Source organism: Macrotis lagotis, chromosome 1, assembly GCF_037893015.1.
Source record: "Macrotis lagotis isolate mMagLag1 chromosome 1, bilby.v1.9.chrom.fasta, whole genome shotgun sequence".
NCBI lineage: Eukaryota > Metazoa > Chordata > Mammalia > Peramelemorphia > Peramelidae > Macrotis > Macrotis lagotis.
This window is the reverse complement of record NC_133658.1, coordinates 489,523,487-489,544,854: the sequence shown is the minus strand read 5'-3', so window position 1 is coordinate 489,544,854 and position 21,368 is coordinate 489,523,487. Positions and strand designations below refer to the sequence as shown.

General features: G+C 35.2%; 1 protein-coding gene across 5 annotated transcripts in view; it reads right to left on the bottom strand.

Moving 5' to 3' along the window:
* Nucleotides 1-21,368, bottom strand: part of NPAS2 (neuronal PAS domain protein 2) — a 258,956-nt gene that overhangs the window by 67,246 nt on the left and 170,342 nt on the right. For all 5 annotated transcript variants that reach the window (XM_074213806.1, XM_074213807.1, XM_074213809.1 and 2 more), the window contains 2 exons: nt 18,715-18,806; nt 12,109-12,198 (listed from right to left, as the gene is read on the bottom strand). In XM_074213806.1, coding sequence (XP_074069907.1) covers nt 12,109-12,198; nt 18,715-18,806 — 182 coding nt within the window. The remainder of the gene's footprint in view (nt 1-12,108; nt 12,199-18,714; nt 18,807-21,368) is intronic.

The window sequence follows — 21,368 nt, the reverse complement described above, 5'->3', positions numbered from 1 at the left end:
CCATTCATAACATCTGTTCTATGTCAGAACTTACAAAGATCCAATTAGCACAGGACTACTATCTTCTTTTCTGACAATATTTTATGTTGTTATTAGATATGATATGGACATATTAACATTGGAATGTCTCCTATTCTGAAATGTTATAAGTATTAGAGAAATGCAAATTAAAGCTTCTCTGAGGTACCACCTCACACCTCTCAGACTGGCCAATATGACCAGAAAGTATAATGATCATTGTTGGAAGGGTTGTGGGAAATCTGGGACACTATCACATTGTTGGTGGAGCTGTGAACTCATCCACCCTTTCTGAAGAGAAATTTGGAACTATGACCAAAGGGCAACAAAAATGTGCATACCCTTTGATCCAGCAATACCACTACTGGGTCTATACCTTGAAGAGATGATAAAAAAGGGTAAAAACATCACTTATACAAAAATATTCATAGCAGCCCTGTTTGTGGTTGCAAAGAATTGGAAATCAAGTAAATGCCCTTCAATTGGGGAATGGTTTAGCAAACTGTGGTATATGTATGTCATGGAACACTATTGTTCTATTAGAAACCAGGAGGGATAGGAATTCAGGGAAACTTGGAGGGATTTGCATGAAGTGATGCTGAATGAGATGAGCAGAACCAGAAAAACACTGTACACCTTAACAGCAACGTGAGGGTGATGATCAACCTTGATGGACTCCTTCATTCCATCAGTGCAACAATCAGGCACAATTTGAGGCTGTCTGCAATGTAGAATACCATCTGTATCCAGAGAAAGAACTATGGAGTTTGAACAAAGACCAAGGACTATTACCTTTAATTTAGGAAAAAACCTGATATCTTATTGTCTGATCTTGCTGTCTCTTATACTTTATGTTTCTTCCTTAAAGATATGATTTCTCTCTCATCACATTCAGTTTGGATCAATGGATACCATGGAAACAATGTAAAGACTGGCAAATTGCCTTCTGTGGGGGGTGGGGGGAGGGAAGTAAGATTAGGGGGAAAATTATAAAACTCAAAATAAATAAAATCTTTCAAAAACATTTACAAGTATAAGAGTTTTTTCATATTCTTATCTAGATAACCAGAGTAGTTTCTTGCCTTCTCAGGTTGGTCTTGATTTTGATTGTTTTTTCTTACAAAGCTGTGGAGAGGTAATTAGGGGGACTAATATTGTATTATACAGACAGAGCTTACCTTCAGATTTATAACAATAGAGAAGGAGACCTTTAGGAGCGTAGAAGCCAACATTTCAAACCTCAACTAGAGACTGATAGAACAATTTTTGATCAATAATATAGATCAGGGCAATTCAGTTACGAAGTGGATAGAGCACGGGTCCTGGAGTCAGGAGGACCTGAGTTCAAATTCACTTCAGACACTTAATAATTGCCTGGCTGTGTGGCCTTGGGCAAGTCATTTAACCTCATTGCTTTGCCAAAAAAAAAAGAAATATAGAGCAGAGATATTAATTCTCTATTAAAGAATATCAGATTTAGACAGAGCATAAGGAGTTGAAAGCAGAGGAAAAAAATTGGGAGCCTGGCATTGAATTTATTGAGGAAAGCAGGAAGGGTTAATAGAAAACAGCTACCAAAATTTTGATTGGATGATAGATAATGATTGAGTGAAACTTTGAGGAAAGGTTACTAACTGGAAAAGAATAGAAGGGAATAAGCATTTATTAAGTGCCCTGTTATGTTGCAGGTATTACATGCTTTCTTTATTCTTTTGATCCTCAAAACAATCCTGGGTGGTAGGTGCTATTATTACCTCCATTTCACAATTGAGGAAACTGAGACAAAGGCAGGTTTAGTGACTTGCTTGTAGTCACACAGCTAGTAAGTGTCTGAGTTCACACTTGAACTCACATCTTCCTGATATCAGACTCAGTTTTCTATACTTTGTGATGTTAGTAATGGGGATGGAAGGTAATCTTCAAAGGAGCAATGGAGTCACCTCTCTGGCATTGTCAATATTCTCATGTTGTGGGATTCCTTTCTATTTCCCTAATGTCCTTATGATTTGCAAGAGTACTTGATTTAGCACTCCCTCTTCTGAACCAGGAAATAAATGTCAAATATATTTAAAAAAAACAGCCTGAAGAGCAATCTGGGAAGTTAAATTTCCTGAAAGACTGTCAAATGTGTCACCAAAATCCAAACATGAAGTAGGATTCACACTCAGTCTTTGGGGTTGCTATTTCATTTGGCTCTATCTCTTCTGTGTCTACATTTTTTCCTTAGTTTGCATCCTAAAAACAAAACAAAACTCTCCTGAGAAGTCTCTGTTTCAAATGTTTCTTTTACTGTTTCCTGTCAATTAACACCCCTATCCAATCATCCTTTCTTCTCTGCCTTTACTGCCTGCTTTAATTCTAGTTACCTTGGAAGTATAAAACTTATTGGCACATCCACCACTTTCAAGTTTCCAACTTAATCTTATTTCACCATTTACAGTCATTCTCTTCCTTTTGAGTTACTTCCTCCTTTCTTGCCCCTTTTCTGTGTCAACTTGGAGCCCAAAGAAAATTTCTGATGCTTTCCCTAGAGCATGTTCTACAAAAATATAGCCATAGTCCATCTCTCACAGTTTGCAATTGAAGGAAAATCAATTTTTTAACCAGTTGAAGATGGTCACCTAGGAAAGATGAGAGCATTCTCTTTTGTCTCCTATCACCCATGTCTTTCTGAATCCCAGTCTACATAATAAAGTCATTGTAGAGGAAGGTCCCCAGAAAAGAGTAAACACTACCTCAAAATGACACTAATGCAATGCTTCTTAACAAAAGATAAAACTGGCTTATAAAGTACCATGCTGTGTAGGGTCAAATTTTTCACTGTTCCAGATCAAATTAGGATGTGGGGGTTTTGATAATAATATAGAAGTAGTTCAGTCATTTTAGTGCTGTCTGACTCTTCATGACTCCATTTGGGGTTTTCTTGGAAAAGATACCAGAATAGTTATCTATTTCTTTCTTCAGCTCATTTTATAGATGTGGAAACTGAGGCAAATAGGGTTAAATAACTTGCCCGGGTCACACAGGCACTAAATGTCTAAGGTTGGATTTGAATTCAGGAAGATGAGTCTTTCTGACTCTAGGCTTGGTGTTGTATCCATTGTACTGTATCTAGCTGCCCAATCTTTTTTTCAGGTATGATAAAAACTACATCAAAAAATGTCCTTCAGTGAATGTTTATTTTTACATACATCTACATTTTTTTATAGTTTTAAGCATGGTAGGCACAACTTTTCTAGATTGTTATTGGGGAGGGGAAGCAGGTTGGCTCTGAACAAGGGACACAAGATTTTGGGGACCATGGTAGACAGAGATTTTATAAGCAAACTTTTGTGAATAATCATTTATTTGATGCAAACAGATTATTTTTAGGTTATTTCTCTATTAACGTGGTTGTTCTGTGCTGATGGTCTGTGTGTATGAGTTTGCCAACTCTCATGAAAATAAAATAAACATGTTTAATAGGTACCAAAATAAACCTAGAAATTTTAAAGTCTGGATAAAGACAATATGATATAGTGAAGAGAGCATTAAGTTTGGAATCAAACAGTTTGAGTTTGAATCCCAAGAGGCTGTTACCTGCTTGTCTTTGAGTAACTAACTTAATCTCTCTAGCTATCAGTTTCCATATCTATAAATAAGGAGATCAGTTAGATAACTTTTAACATCTTTTTCAATCATAAATCTAAGATCTGTTGAGTCCCTTTCCAGGCTCCCTTAACCTTCCCCAGGCAAACATTGAAGGGGTGGGAGACAAGGAAGACAAGTTCTCTCTTTATACACCAAGGTCTCTGTTTTTTTGCCAAAATACAAGGGCTTAAATATCCTCCCCAGTCTCAAATCTACTCCCAATACTGTGGCACTTGGTAAAACAACATTCTAGTGCTCAAGAGCACCTTAACTTAGACTTTCATTTAATTAATTACCTGAAGTAAAAAAAAAGTTTATAAAAAGATTTTCAAATTTTAAATCAGAATTGCTATATAGGGTTTATTTTTCTAAAAACCCTGTTTTAAATTCTGTCTACAATGTTCAATAATCAGGTCACCAAGTAACTGAAGTGTACATAGCAGAACAGTGCTATAAGTACACACAGCAGAACAGTGCTATGTACCTGTTTATATAAAAAGCTCCATGTTTAAGATCTGATTACTAGATCATGGAGGCAGACATATATTTAACAAGTACCAAGTTAATGCCACTGGGTACATTCATAAGCCTTTTAACTTCAAAATTAGACAAATTTCTTCTTCTTAACACAAGCTTCAAATATTGAACAAAGAGAATTTGGGCTAATTTTGAGGGAAAATTTTTCTATCAAGAAATATTTCATAATTCTCCCAATCTGATACTTAAAAATAAAATAAAGCTGCTTCTTAGACTTCTTAGGGAAGAGTCAAAATGAGCCTCTTCTGATAGATATCAAGAAGAGAAAAAAGTCCCCTTAGCCTCATGTTCACTTCAGGAAATCAGTTGAAATGCAAAGGTCAGAGAGATTATGGAATGGGGTGAGAAGGAAGTGGGCAAGTTCTGATGTTTTATTATTATTATTATTATTATTATTATTATTATTATTATTATTATTATTATTATTATTATATCATTGAGCCCTGTTCTCCCACTGCCCCCCAAAACCCTACCAATTTGTCAATATTATCAGTTGGTGTGGTTTCTGCAAAAAAATAATTTGGGTTCATATCAAATAATGGTGGCATAGAGATTTTTTTTAGGTGAATTTTAAGCATAGCAAGGCATGGTTCTGCATTTTCTAGGACAGCATTGGATAGAATGGACATTGCTGCTGTATCTTCATAATAGGTGGTTAGATGGTTAAAGAACTATGGATAATCACTGAATCTAGAGTTAGGAAGACAAGTTCAAATTCTGCCTCAGATACTTCCTAGCTCTGTGATCCTAGGCAAGTCACTTCACTTCTGCCTGCATAAATTTTAAAATCTATAAAGTGAGGATTGCAATAGCATATGCCTTAGAGAGTTTTTGTGAGGATCAAATGAGATAAAGTTTGTAAAGCATTTTTCAAACTTAAATGTTATTAGTAATAATATTAACTCATTTGCTTATCAGTGAGGAAAAAATGAGGTTATACATTTACAGTTACAGGCTCCAGCATTCCTGAAGCCTGACTTGCAGTTAAGTCATTTTTCAGTTATATCTGATTTTCTGTGACATGATTGGGTGGTTTTTGGCAGAGATACTAGAGTGGTTTGCCATTCTTTCTTCAACTCATTTTACAAATGAGGAAACTGAGGCAAATAGGGCTATACAACTTGCCCAAGATCACATAGCTAATAATTGTCTGAGATTAGATTTGAATTTACAAAGGCGAGTGTTCCTGGTTCTAGATCCAGTGTTCTATCCACCAAGCCACCCAGTGCTATTTCCTAAACACCTGCTATTGGATCTTACTTTCCTCATCTGCAAAATGGGATGGTTGAATTGTAGAAACACTGAGGTTCTAACTGCCATTAGTTCTATTACCCAATGAACATAACTTAAGGTTAGAAATAAAGACTTAAAGAGTAAGGATGCTTGAGTACAAATCCATAACCACTCCTGGGAAAAACGCTCACCTATTAAAAGTGAGCCATTTAAAAAAAAAAAAAGTTTGTTGTCCAAAGTCCTTGGTATACACAATTTTTTGAGTACTTACAGGTACTTGCACATTCAAGTTTTCAACTGATTTTTTTCAGAGTAAAGACAAAATTAAGACAAAAGAGTTTGAAAGAATGACAATAAGAGGAGAACTTTGGCTCAAAAAGCCAGTTAGAGCAAATATCATGTAATTTTTTCAGGCTCAGAGACTCTGATAGATATTGAGGCTTTGACATAGTCATCACTGTCAATTATATCTACCACTTCTTTTTGTATAGATATTTTATTTTTCCAATTACTTGTTATGGAAGTTTTTCAACATTCATCTGCTTGCATATTTATGTTACACATTTGTCTACCACCCTCCCTTCCTACTCCCCTCTCCTCAGTGACTGAAGAGTCTATCACTTCTTATGCATAGTCTTTTCACAACTAAAATTCAGCTAACTCTCCTCCTCTCATCCCATTCTGATCATTCCTCTACTCTCAGTCCCTCAGATCTTACTTATATGGTCATTATTCCACTGGGCATTTTACTCTTGTAGGAAAGTGTTTTTTATTTTCAGTTGTCATATCTTATATATCTATCTCTTCCTAGTTCCCCAAAATATGGACAATATATTTTCTTTTTTATTCCTTTTTAGCATGTAGTTCCATTCTCAGCACCCAATAGGTAACTGATAAATTACTGATAATTCACCTTCAAGTTTTCCAAGGTATTAGTTACACTTAAGTTTTGCTGCCAGACACTTCCTTGAACAAAGGTCTGTGATGTTTATACTCATTGGGACCCATCACAGAGCTTCAACTTGCTAAAGTAATACTGTTGACCCAGATGGGTGAGGGAGTTTATGATAGTAGCAACAACAGCAACACCTTAGGATTTGAAATATAGGTGCAAATCTTTGACAGAGTTAGCATACTTAGCATGTTCACAAGCTAGCATGTTAGATTTTTTTTTAAAAAAACTAGGATCAACTCAGATCATCAAAGCCAAATTGACTTCACAAATAACTCCAATGCATATTCTTTTGGATAAAGAGGCTAATTACAACTGGTAGAAGGGAGGGCAACAAAGTAGCATTTTTTCATACTTTAATAATTTGTATTTTCAAGGAATAGACCAAGAAGTAGTGAATACAGGTAAAGTTTGGGAGAGAGAGAGATATAAGGAGGGAAAGATAAGAGAGTGGAAGAACAGGAAAAACTGACAACATTCAGTTAGAGGAAAATGAAGGTGTGCAACAAATGACTAGCAGAAAGGGGAAGGAATTCCTGGCCTTTACAAACAAAAAGATTGTTGGATGATCTCTGCTAGAAGTGAGCAGCATGCTACAACACAGATATGAATATTGTCATCCATCTATAAATTTATTGAATACTTAAAATGTGCAAAGTACATACCCTAAGGCAGTTTACAACTCAGATAAGAATATAAGACCATTCATCTAATCCAGAGGTTTTTGTTTTTAACTTTTTTGGGGGGGGAAGGGAGGTCCTGTACCAATTTGGTTGTCTGGTGAAGTCTACAGACCTCTTCTCAGAATGACATTTTTTTCTTTTTTTTTGGTTTTTGCAAGGCAGTGGGGTTAAGTGACTTGCCCAAGGCCACACAGCTAGGTAATTATTAAGTGTCTAAGGTCGAATTTGAACTCATGGTCTCCTGACTCCAGGGCCAGTGCTCTATCCATTGCCACCTAGCTGCCCCTCAGAATGACATTTTTAAAAGCCTAAAATAAAATACTTAAGATTGCAAAGGAAATGATGCTATTGAGGTACAGTTCTCAGAATATTTTTTAAAACCAAGGTTAAGAACCCTATGTTAAGAACCCCTGGTCTGATTATTCATTCATGCAAAAATTATTTGTCATCAACTTTGTGCAAGGCATTATGGCATGCACTTGCCAAAATACAATGCCAAATTGTGTTGTTATAAATATTTAACAGGAGATACCATTATGGTTAAGAAAGGATTTAAAAACAGGCTATAAGAGGTTGTAGGATTTGAGCAGAGACTTGAAGGATGAATAGGACTTATACAGGTGGAGAAGAGGAAGAGACATTCCCAGCAGAGGTAGTGACATAAAAAAAGACATAATAGTAGGAAAACATAACATGTGTGGAGAGGTCAGGGAATATTATCCTTCAATTAGAGCTGGGCTGCATCGTGAATTCCAAAGGAGAAGGGACTATGTCTTTCTTTTTTCTCAGCACTTAGCATTCCCAGAAATTAGCATAGTGTCTGATGCATACTAGGTGCTTTATATACACATGCACAAATCTTTCTTTGTGGGGGGAGAGAGAGAGGAGGGAGAGAAAGAGAGAGAGACCGAGATAGAGAGATAGAGGTAGAGAGAGAATTATAAAGTTCTGCACACATTAAGAGAAAAGGATCACTTCCAATGGGGGATACACTCAAGGAAAGACAGGAGATCTTTGAAAGATGTGTAGGATGTCAGTAAGAGAAAACCACAGAGGCAGGAAACAAGATAGCTACAACCTGGACATACAGACTAGTTCAGTTCTGTTCTGGGAACTGGCAACAAGAAAAGAAGGCAAAGGCAGACAAGTGAAAAGGAATGACTTTTTTTTTTTTTTTTTTGCAAGGCAATGGGGTTAAGTGGCTTGCCCAAGGCCACACAGCTAGGTAATTATTAAGTGTCTGAGACCAGATTTGAACCCAGGTACTCCTGACTCCAGGGCTGGTGCTTTATCCACTATGCCACCCAGCCGCCCCTAAGAATAACCTTTAAAAATTTTTTCTTCTTTCCATTAAAATACAATGCTTTAATTTTTCATATATAACCTACCCAAATGGGTTGGAGAGGTGATAATGTGGGAGAGAGGGAATTTGTAACTCCAATTTAAAAAAATGATTTAAAAAAGTAACCAAGATGATTGTGCAACAACAAAAATTAATGAAAGAAAAAAATGCTATGCTAATATTCAAAACTGGGCATGTATTATTTCCCCTGCCTGTAATTATGTTGCCCTCTTCCTTCTGAGTCTTTAAATTCTTATCCTTTGAAATTTAGCTCAAATCTCACCTGCTCTACAATGCACATTTTCATACAATTTTTCTCACAACACCCTTGTGAGGTCGAGATAGTTCAAGTACTATTACTCCCATTTTATAGATATAGAAAATGAGTCTCAGACAGCAAAAAGAATTCTCAAAGTCTAATAACTAGTAAGTGGCTCAGAGCAAGTAAGTAAGCAATTCCTCCCTCCCCTGAATAGACAGATCCTTTATTTATTGTACATTCTACTTGTTTTCCTTTGGGACAAGGAGGACTTCAGTGGTGGTGGTGGTAGTAATTTGATGTGCTTAGAACTTTGCCTCTCTTCACCACTGTCTCATAAAATTCTTCATTTTCACCTTCTATATGTTTCCTACTGGTCTCAGTTGCTATTGCCTACCCTGAAAAAATTATCTTGTATATTCTTTTGTGTCGGTACACATAGACACAAATATGTATGTATGCATGTGTATTTATCCATATATATGTATACACATTCATATATAAATGCATTTCCCCTAACAGAATATAAATTCCCTGAAGGCACAGAAATTCATTTTTAAAAATTTCTACATCTTCAAGGCCTCTACAACATATGTTATAATGAATAGAGGACTGACTTCAGGACCAGGAAGATCTGAGTTTAGATCATACCATTGATACATATTGATTATGAGATGAATTCTGGGCAAGTCACTTTCTGTATTAATTTTCTGGCAATTCTTTAAGACCATAAGTTATTGACCTGAATGCGTAAAGAGTGGTACTTCATCTGATAGTTCCTTAAATGAATGAAATCATAGGTCCAGTGTTTATGTCCTACCTCCAGTACCTAGCACTGGGTCTGATATACAGCAATGCTTAACAAAATGATTATAGACTGAATTATTGCCAGTGGTGGGATCATTGGGAAATTATTGCATAAATTGTATAAACTGTATAAAGAAGCATCAAATTATAAAAGTTGTTGCTGTTGTTCAATCAGGTTCAACTTTTAGTGACCCCATTTGGGGTGTTCTTGGCAAAAATAGTGAAGTGGTTTGCCAATTCCTTCTCCTGTTCACTTGACAGATCTAGAAATTGGGTCAACTGGGTGAAGTGACTTGCCTAGGGTAATAAAACTGGTGTCTGAAGATGGATTTGAACTCAGGTATTCCTCACTCTGAAGTCTAGTGCTCTATCCACTGTAGCACCTAGCAACCCTGCCAAGTTATAAAAGGCATCAAGAAAACTTTAAAAAATTTTATCATGTATTAAATAATTAAATAATTTGATGACTGCTAAAGACTGTCTACTCCTAGACTGTCTAGAGCACTTGACTTCTGATCTTATCTCTTGACTATTCCTTTTTTTCCCAGGTTTTTACAAGGCAAATGGGGTTAAGTAGCTTGCCCAAGGCCATACAGCTAGGTAATTATTAAGTGTCTGAGGTTGGATTTGAACTCAGTACTCCTGACTCCAGGGCTGATGCTCTATCCACTGTGCCACCTAGCTGCCCCCTTGACTATTCTTGATTGCCATTATCCATATTCTTCTTAACCTTATGCTTGACTTGAGAATCTATTTTATTACAGGCCTTCTGATTCTAGTCCCTGCCTGGCCACACCTACTAAGCTGTCATCCATACCATATAGATTGTAAGGAAAGGTTTTTCACTTATTGATGTATTGTCTTGTGTCATTTCCATATTTTAAAAAAATCTTTCCATCTGGATTGCAAGCTGCATGAGGAAAGGAGATCAATCATGTTTTACAATTAGCTACATCCCCATAAAACACCTAATATAGGACTAACCACATAGTAAGTACTCAGTGAATAACTTTATTAATTACGGAAAAACACATAATACAATTAATCTGACCAAAAAGACTTAGTGGTTTGGATTTTACAAGGGTCATTGGTGGTATTGAGGGGAGTCATGAGGCACAAATGAGATAACATATTTTCAAACCTTAAAGCACAATGTAAGTGCCAGTTATCATTAGAATTAAATGTGTCTGACACATAGTAGGCACTATAAAATGCTTCTTTTCTCTTTCCCTTATTATTAGCCTATTGTCACCAGGCTTCCAGTCTGGTGATAACTTTACTCCCTGAGCCTCCTACTGTACCCCTGATGTACTCAAGTAGTGTTTATAGAGCAATATAGTGGGGTGCTGGTAAACGTTTAATAATGTGTATGTGCACCCACACTTTTCAGTGTAATCTGTATCATTAGTACTTTTTAAAATCTACACAATGGAACGTAAAAAAGATAAATCAAGGACTATTTTGTAACAATTATATTGCGCAGATCCTGTGCCTCACTAAAGGTAAATACACATTAAAGAACACTGTAATAGGAGTCTGGGACCCAGGTTCAAACCTAGGAGCTTTTAACCTTTTCTGTGTCATGGATCACTTTATCAATCTGATGAAGCCTATGGACCCTTTCTTAAAACAAGTCTTTTAAATGTAGAAAATAAAACACATTAGGTTACAAAAGAACCCAATTATAGTAAAATATAGCTTTCAAAAGCTATCTTTTAAAAACAAGTTCATGAACTTCAAGTTAAGAACCCCTTTTATAACCCCAGATGTTACATGGCTCAATGAAGACATGTGGGAATTCCAGAGATCATTATTTTTAAGTTCCCTGTTCTGTGGATTTATAGAATAAATCAATTCCATCAAATCTTAGCTTGGTTCATTTTTACCACTATACACAGATGCCTCTTTCCTCCACAGAGAGGTCTACTGAAATATTCCGAGGAGAGATGCCCATCAAAATTGCAGAGAAGTCCACCCATGCCACCCAGGTGGCAAAGTGGGTAGATGACGGGATCTGAAGATCTGAGTTTAGATTCAGTTTCAGACACTTACTAACTGTATTACTCTGGGAAAGACACTCAAAAAAATCAAACCTCTATTTGCCTCAGTTTTCTCAACTGTAAAATGGATATAATAACACATCATTGGGTTGTCATGAGGATCAAATGACACGATAATTGCAAAACACTTAACACAGGATCAGGCACATAGTAAACACAATATAAATGTTAGCTATTATAATTATCACTATTATTACTATTATTATTAATTATGCACTTGGCACAATGTCTAACAGAGAGAAGCTGCTATCAAAATGTTTATTATTTTCCCTTTTCCTTCCCCAAATAGATTGAAAGATCTATTAAACCAGTCAAGAGGAGAACAAGATAATGTAGAAAAAGGAATGTCTGCTATCAGGGATAACAATCAGTTCCTTTAGCATCCAGTTAACACAGTCAGACAAAATCCACCTTATTGAGAACCAAAGCTGTGGTACTAGGAAAAATCAGCACAAGAGGCCTAGAAGATTGTCTTGAGTGAGCTCAAACTGGTTTTTAGTGACTTAAAAATGGTGCATAAAATCTGGATTATACTTAAGAAATAAGGTTAATCTGTATAGGCAAAGGACAGCAAATGAAAAGCTCACCGGTAAATGCCCAAGGAGAGGTGTAATACTGTCAGATACATAGATGATATTTCCATCTGTTGTTACTGCGATAATGAAGCCATCTAATGCCTATAGAAAACAGAAGAAGGGAAAAGCTTAAGCTTTTATGGATAATGAGGACAGAGAACACTATTTTACCAAATTGATATCATTTTTGTTTTAATCTCCCCCAGAACATTTCCATAAAGAAGATCACAGCTTTTCGTTCTGACATCAGAGTGACTTTTTAAAATGGAAGGAAGAGATTTCAAAAGCAAAAAAGAGGCTTAGCAAAAAAAAGACTACATATTCATAAAGCACAGAAATTAAACAATTAAAATTTTAAAGCATAGTATTGAACTATTTCAAAAATGCAGTGGTCACTATTACAAAAAACACTTGATTCAATTCCATGAGCACACAGAATTCAACAGTAAAATTTCACTGAGTAAAATAAAACCTAACATCCTTTTATGAAGACCTACAGTGTGTGTGTGTGTTATTTTTTCTAATTAGTATACTGTCAAGGCAGAGTTAAACTTCCATTCCAGAAGAATTATACACTAAAGAATAGCCAAATTATTGAAATATCAAACTGTCCAAATATAAGTAGTTAATGTCAATCTAGAGTAAATGACTTCTTCAAAGACATCTGACCCTGGTTTCAATTTCTAATAGTCCAGTAAAATTGAGTTCCTTTATACATACCAACATTTTGCAATGTCTAAATTACATAGACAGTGCTGACCCCAAACAATTTTTTAAGTTTTATTTTTTATATTAATTTTCATTAAGACATACATGTTTAACTCTTTTATTTTTCCTTTATGAATTTTTTTTGAAAACTCATATGTTTATATATGTTTTTATCAGACATTCAGAAGCTAAGTTTTCTAAATAGGACCATAGTAATTTTGTACAATAGTATATTTTTATTGGATTACCAATGAGTTGTTTGAAGGGAAGGATTCTTTCATTTTTGTCTTTGTACTTCAGTAACTAACATTTAATAGATACTTAACAGTATTAAATAACAATAGCCAACATTTATATAGCACCTACTATGGGCCAGGTATTACGTTAAGCACTTGGTAAATATTACTACATTTTAGTCTCACAATGACTTTGGGAGGTAGGTATAATTATTTGCCCATCTTCAGAGAAGGAAACTAAGGCACACAATGGTTAAATGACTTGCCCAGGATCACATAGCCAATAAATGTCTGAGATGGGATTTGAATTCAGGTCTTCCTTAATGCATGCCTGGAGCTCTAGTCACTGTGCCACTTAGTGGGTAGATTATTTCTAGATTCAAGGGTAGGAGAGAGATTTAAAAAATGAAAGCAATTGACTAGAAAATAAATCTGAGAGAATAATTATATTCAAACTAAGATTTTTTTTTTTGGAATAAATCCATCATCAAAAAAATAAATATTTCTGAAATATCTGCTCCAAATTTGGAGCCTGTTTATCTATGCTTTGGGGGAAAAAAATCAAATGTGTTCTTACAATCTCAAAAAGGCAAGTTATTGAAAAAACATGTGTAGCATTGAATTAATATTCTTTAAAAGTAAGTTGTTCAAGTTATAGGGATGCCCTGAAGGAGTAATCTGAAACAGTACTCTAGTAAGTAATGTGAAAAAGTTAACACCCATCGCAAAAGTATGCACCTAATTGATATTACTTACATCTAAGGAGATTCTGACTCATCAAAATTTTTAAGTCCTTTTTAACATTCATTTAAAAAAAATTTAAGTTCCAAATTCTCTCCATGGATATCATATTTTTCATATCATCCATGTTGCAAAAAATAAAAATAAAAAAGGTATGAAATCTAAAGAAAGTTAGAAAAAATGTTTCAGTTTGCACTCAGAGTTCATCTGTTTTCTCTCTCAAAGTGGAGAGAATTTTGCATCAGCTCATCAGAAAATTAATATGAGATTTATTTTACTGATTTTCTTTGTATCCTCAGATTATTTTACTAAAGATCAAATTTTTAGGGGTGGCTAGGTGGCGCAGTGGATAGAGTACAGGCCCTGGAGTCAGGAGTACCTGAGTTCAAATCTGACCTCAGACACTTAGCTGTGTGGCCTTGGGCAAGCCACTTAGCCCCATTGCCTTGCAAAAAAGAAAAGAAAAGAAAAAAGATTGAATTTTTGAAGGAATAAGCTAATAATGCCTCTGTATTGATTAAATCACATTTCTCACAAGACTTCCTCCCTTCAAATACCAGAAAGTTACATCCTACTAACTATTAATTTATGACCCTGGTCATCTTTCAACTCTTATTTTGATATTGGGTTTTTTTTGAATTTAAAAAAAAAATTTTTTTTTTTAGTTTTTTTTGCAAGGCAAATGGGGTTAAGTGGCTCGCCCAAGGCCACACAGGTAATTATGAAGTGTCTGAGGCTGGATTTGATCTCAGGTACTCCTGACTCCAGGGCCGGTGCTTTGTCCACTGCGCCACCTAGCCACCTAGCCACCTAGCCACCTAGCCACCTAGCCACCTAGCCACCTAGCCACCTAGCCACCTAGCCACCTAGCCACCTAGCCTCCCTCTTTGATGTTGTTTCTAAAGGACATTTTTCAGTTTCCTTAGCAGACGGGTATACTCCTATTGCTGTCAATGCAAGTCTTGCTCAGGGCAGTCTTGGGGGGAGAGGGGAGAATGTCTTTCATCTGTTAAGTATGTCCATATTCCCCTAGAATTCTTTATTTCAGAGCAAATGAGGGCTAATAGGTTGGAGATATTTATAAAATGAAAAAAAACTTCCATCAATTCAATAGCAATTTCTGGCAAACCTTCACCAATAGCCCTGAGTTTTTTCCTTCAGCTTTAGTTTTAAAAGACCCATCAGCATAATTTAAAGGTAATTTAATAGAATGTAATTGCCAAGTGATTGTATCCCTATTATTGTAAAGATGACTGATCAATGCTCTAAAATTGGTTACAGTAGAAATACTGAAGACTTGAAATCTTGCAAAAACCACACAATACAAAGGGAAACTACTACCTCTTTCTTTTGCTGCCCTCCATTTTGAGAGCATGAAACATATCCTATGTGCTCCCCAAACAGATTCTGGCCTAAAAAAGCCAGAATTTATATCTCTCCTGATTAAAATTCAGAACCTCATGTACTCTTTCATTTACAGTAAACAGGAAACTTGACCTACTTTGTTCTGCCTTTGATTCCTCTAAAATGGTCTGGGATTCTGACTTTCCAGGTTCACCTTGCTGGTCAAAGGAACTTTCCCTCTTGCTTATTCCAAGGGTGAAATTGTTTTCATTTTTCTTAATCTCAGGATTTTAGGGGCCTTTGGATGATTTGTCTAAAACCCCACTTTATAAACCTTCGTGAAGGGAAGGAAGAAGGAAGGGTTTCTCTTTTAGGGAGGATATTGCAATTTTGGGAGGGCAGATAGTGAGTTAGTAAAATTAAGGTTAATGCTTCTACATAAAAGACTACTTGCTAGACATAGTGTCCTTATTGCCCTTTGCACATTCCCCTTGCCCCCCCCCACACACACACTAATTTTTACTTGGAGAAACTTCTTGGTTTGGGGAATTCAGAGTAGGAAAACTCCACCAATGTAGATTGTTAAATTTTCTGCTTTCTTAGTGAGTTGTCTGGAAATGTTTGAAAAATTTAATGGTTTGTCTAAGTTGATAGTTTTAGCACAGCTAGGTGGTAAAATGGATACAGTGCAGGGCCTGGAGTCAGGAAGTCCTGAGTTCAAATTTGACCTCAGACACTAATTTAGCACTGTTTGCCTCAGTTAAGCTAGAGAAAGAAATGGCAAACCATTCCAGGATCTTTGCCAAGAAAATCCCAATTGAGGTCATAAAGAGTGAGATTGAGAACAACAATGACAAAAGGGTTACAGTTAGGGTCAGAGGACTTGAACCCAGGCTGCCTCCCACCTCAAAGGGTCAGTTCCCTCTCCGCTAAGCCAAATTGTTTCTCATTATTCCTATCTTATCACAGAGCTCTCTAGACTATTGACAGAATATAGGCAGAACATAAAATGACATCCAGAGGTGGAAAGCACCCCTAGTTTATCATTAAGTGACAAACACTTATCTTGAGGCACACTGAGAGCTATCAATAGAGCTAGAAGTTCTGAGCCATAAATGTTGGCTTGTGGCATTCTCAGGTCACAAAAAAATTAAATTTCGAACAAAAATGGCATAACTAAAACAGAAAAGACTGCTTTTCATTTCCGGTTTGGTCATCCCTTGTAGACACAGTCTAAGGGTTCCTTCCCTTGTTATGATGGGTTGAGTAGGAAACTGCACAAGTTTTTTTTTCAGTATACAACGAATAAGTGACATCTACACATATCTGCAACCACCTTACTATAGCTATCCCACCCACCTGAATTTCCCTCCTCCAGTTGAAACCATTTCCATGTATTACTAATTTTGACTACACAAGCTCATGTTTTTTTCAGACATTTTGAAATGCTTGTGAAATTTATTGAATAAATGAGACTATGCTTTCAATTAAAAAACAAGGCCTGCAGCTATAGCTCTATTTTGGCTATATTTATATAAGAAAGAAAATAGAAAGTTATTTATGTAAAGCAGTATAATGATATATCAATCCAAGTATTATATTTTATAAACAACTCTACAATTAACTTCTTTAAAGTGTATTGTTGAAAAATTAAGTTTTATAGATTTTTTTACATATAATTTGTATGTAGATTTAAATATTTTTATGTAAATGATCATTAATACTTGGATATTCTATAATATTTGGACATAGATATTATGGTATTTAAATGCTTTCATTTTTTCTGTATACCTAATTTATGCAAAGTAAGGATAATATCAGTACTAAGAATGTATGTATATATGTAAAAAGAGATGAACAGATATGCCCAAAGAAGAAACTCTCCAAATAGTTTGTTAGTTATCCTTGAGATAAAGTTCTTATTTTATCTTCTATATGTTAAACTTACTAAACTTAATTCTTATTACTTTGTCTAGCATAAAAATAGATTAAAGTCTACTTCTCTTGCTGTTTCTCCTATAGGGAAAGAGATTAACTTTCCCATTTCTGAGTAAATGAGAAGAAAACCATGCTGTCTTAGCTTCAGCTCTATCTCCAATCAGTACTCAGAAGAATCTGAATGTTCTTTGCAGAAACTCTACCCTCATATATACTAGATAACAGAAGCAATGCAGTATATTGGTTAGAACATTGGTCCTAGAGTTAGAATACTTAACTTTAAATCTTAACTATTGCACTTATCTGTATGATTTTGTGCAAGTCACTTAAATCCCTAAGACTTGGTTTCCTAATCTGCAAAATGAGAATATTAATAATAGTGTGCCTTGTCTGCCTCAGAGAGTCTTTTTGGGATAAGTCAGTCTTAAATTACTTTGTTCTCACTAGATCATAAATATTTTCTGAAAAATAGTTCTCTGATCTCCCAACAGTTTGGATCATTGACTTGGGAGGAAGAAATAAGCTAATCATTTATTGAAGAGAGATTAAATATGTCCTTCCAAACAGACCCAAATACAGTATTAGATATAGACATGATTTTCTTAAGATAGTTCTCCATTCTCTACGAGTAATTTTGAATCACAAAATTTGGATTATAATTTTACAAATAAAAAATCAACAAAATTATAAATAATAATAATTGACATTTATCTAGCACATTAAATTTTTTTTTCATGCTTTACATCTATTGTCTCATCTGAACTCTACAATAGTCTTGTAAGGTTAGAACTACTAGGTATCCTTATCTCCATTTTACAGATCAGGAAACAGGCTCAAAGGGGTTAAAGACCTTGATCTGGCCAACTCTCCAGCCTCAATGCCACATTGTCTTTCAAAAACACTTAGAATCAAAGACTCAGAGATGGAAAGGAGATAACTCCAAGTCTAAATCCCTCATTATCCAGAAAAAGATACTCTAGTCCATAGAGGGAAAGTAATTTGCCTTGGGATAGAAGGTATTAAGGAACTCAGTGGCTATTTAAACTCGTTCCTCTTGAATCAAAATCCAGTCCTCTATCCACATATCCATTCTACCTTACAACCTCTTTAAAAGTAGTTTTTAATTCATTGGAAACTTTCACAAAAACAGAATTTTAAAGTGCATCTTTATTTTCCAAATTTGTTCCTCCAAAGCACATGATTGTATAAAATTGGGTTAGAATTAATTCTTGCATTCAGGGAAAAAAGGTCTGTGTCAAATGAAAGCAAAGCATGTATGTAATTTTTTCCCTCTTGTAAGATTTACCCTTTGGCTAGTAAGGCATCATGTCTCTAAGTGCAGGAAGAGAAAGTAAAATAATCCCATCCCTACCCCCCCCACCCCCACAATAGCAATCTATGTTATTCTGATTTACTATTAAACATAGCTTTGGATCTCACTGTACAAATTTGCTTCATTACAACACCAAGTGCTTTAGCCACAGCACGAATGGAAGCAAGTAATCACATGATAGAATATTTCTCACAAAGCCTTCTTTTGAAGGATTGTGGTTAAATTATTACTTGGGCCAACAGTCACATACAGAGTCAGTAAAAATCATTTTCTTTTGAAACTCTTGAAATTAATTCTAAAATGCTTTTTTTTTTTTACCTCTAACATCAGCTGGGTGAATTCTTCATTACTGAGAAATGAAGGCTTCCAGTCTTGCTGAATGTCACAGAGTTCTGTTTGCGCTGAAACTTCTAAACAAATATAAATATATTGTTATTTTTCATTAGTGTATGTAAAAAAGTATGGTTAACAAATGATGCACAAACTATTGCCATGTGATATGATATAACTGTAAGTAATTTGAAAAGATTACATACCTTCTAAAAGATAGTAGATTTCTATATTACAATTGATAATAGAAAATAATCAAAATGTCTTTAGACTGTACAAGGGCTCTAAAGAGAGATTCTGGAACTTGACCATTTAAAAATATTATAATTGTATTTTAATAGAGTGTTTTCCTTTGTAATCCTATGAATTTTATGCCTTTAAAAATTATTCTGAGAAGAGGCCCTTAAGCTTCACCAGTCTGCCAAAGGGGTACCAGACATACAAAAAGATTAACATTCTCTGGTCTAGAACTTGAAAGCCAGCTTTCCTAATGATATTCTTGGTTAGGAGAAGAAATTTCAGTTCAATTTAATATAACATTTATTAAGTACCTACAATGCGCCAGGCACTATTTTAACAACTGGAAAGAACTACTCTTTCCCTACACATGGGTATAATGCTATTATTATATTTATCAATTTCTATGCAACTAACCCCTGTCCCTTAGTGGCTCAAGTTGTTTTGCTGCTTCCTGAAGAGTCAATAGGAAGAAAACCTATTAATTTGCTGTAGATGTTTTTACATTGAGAAAGAAAGTGAAAACTATTCAAATTAGACAAAACAACTAGTAGCTAAGCAGTTAACACTAGATGGGAAAAAAGACAACTCAAATGTTTTGCATATACATATGGAATTATAAACCTCCATTTATATATCCTATAAAGCAATGTACTCCTCAGATTCTTTGTGCTCTTTAGTTCTCTGAGAACAGAACAAACAAGTTACTTGAATATATAAAAATAGTTCCTTCTTCATATTTAAGTCAGTACAAAGAATAGCACAGAAAGATACCCCAAGAAAACCCTGCAAAAAGAGTCAATTAACAACCTATATTGACTGCCCATTGTGTTAGAATATTGTACAATAACCCAGATTAATTTGCCCTTGAGATGAATAGGATTAAAGAAAACCTGGGAAGCAAAGAAATTTTGTGAATTTTACAGGGAGATAATGCTTGTATTGCCAATGAAGTGATTACAAATAAGGGAAGCCTTTCATTTCTCCATTTTACCCATGTCTTCCAATTTTTCTAATTCTTAGAAAACTTAAACTTGAAATAGCCTATTCTCCAAGATAAGATACTAATTTTTGTTGAAAATTATCTTTTTTTGTTGAATGAAGAAACTCTCAGCTTGATACCAAAAAACCTCCAAAACCAAAAAAAAAAAAAAAACAACAACAAACCTCAAACCCCATATATAAGACTTCTCTGACAAATCTATGGACTGCATTTATTTTGGAAAGAAGATGTTCTCCAGGAGGAAGAGTGAACTCTCTCTTATGGCCCAAATTTCCTTTGGAAGGGTATCAATGGTAGAAAAAAGAAAATAATAAATTTCCTTCAAATTAAAATTTGGTATGATTAGTTACTTTCTCATTTACTATGGTGATACTGATTTTTACTCAGTGTTTCAACATCCCTTAGTAATTCTAATTTTTGATGCCCAGGGTCCAATTAATACATAACTTTTTTAAGACTAGATATGTTTTATCTAGGCAAGCAAAAAATGGTATAGTGTAGTGAAAATGCAATATTATGATTATAATTTCTTCAACATGCCAACCATTTCCATGTGTAAGCTGGAATGGTTTTTTGAGAATGCCCAATTAGCTTATAATGGAGCCCACTCTCCTTAAAACTTGAGTGGGAGTAGCTTTGAAAGACTGGATCTTTAAAAGTGGCCTTAAATCTTCTCTTCTCCCCCCCCCCCACTTTCCTTCTCCCCTCTCCCTAGTTTAATGGGCTTCCTTCCTCTTGCAAACTGGTGGGGTGGGGCATGGATCTACACCTTTAAAGAGAGGGTCTCTTACCAAAGGGTTTAGGAATTACAGGTGTAAACAAAACGGGGGAGGTGTCAAAGTTTTAAAATAAAAAATCTATGAGAAATTTCTGCTTGAAGGAATTTAAGGCAAAAATCTACACAAGAAGCTTGATAAATCAGATTTATATCATTTCCAATTGTATCCCAGAGAGTCTGACTCTCTGATTACAATGTCTACATATTGTAGTGTATCTTAAGTAAGGTAGTAGGTACCATCTTTGCATTGGTGCAAGTAAACAGAACATCAGAAAATAGGACAGAAACATAAGAGCATGTACCAGGAAGAGTAAATGTTACCCTGAACTGAAATAATTCTTCCCTTTTCACAGTCCTTTATTTCTATTTCTATTGACTAAAGCAGAAATACTCTTGGGATATGTGTATTGGGACTTCAGTGTTTGGGGAAATTAAATTAAATTAAATCAGTCAGTACTGAGCACACAGAAGGGAGATAAAACAACTAGGGAAAATGGCCCAGTGGAATTTAACATTTCCATTGAATGAGATAAGGACACCCAATTGTGCTTCCCTTATTTGCATTTAATTCAGGGCTTTAGGCTCATACAATCAGTGGTGTTGACTCAAAACAGTTTTAATTTC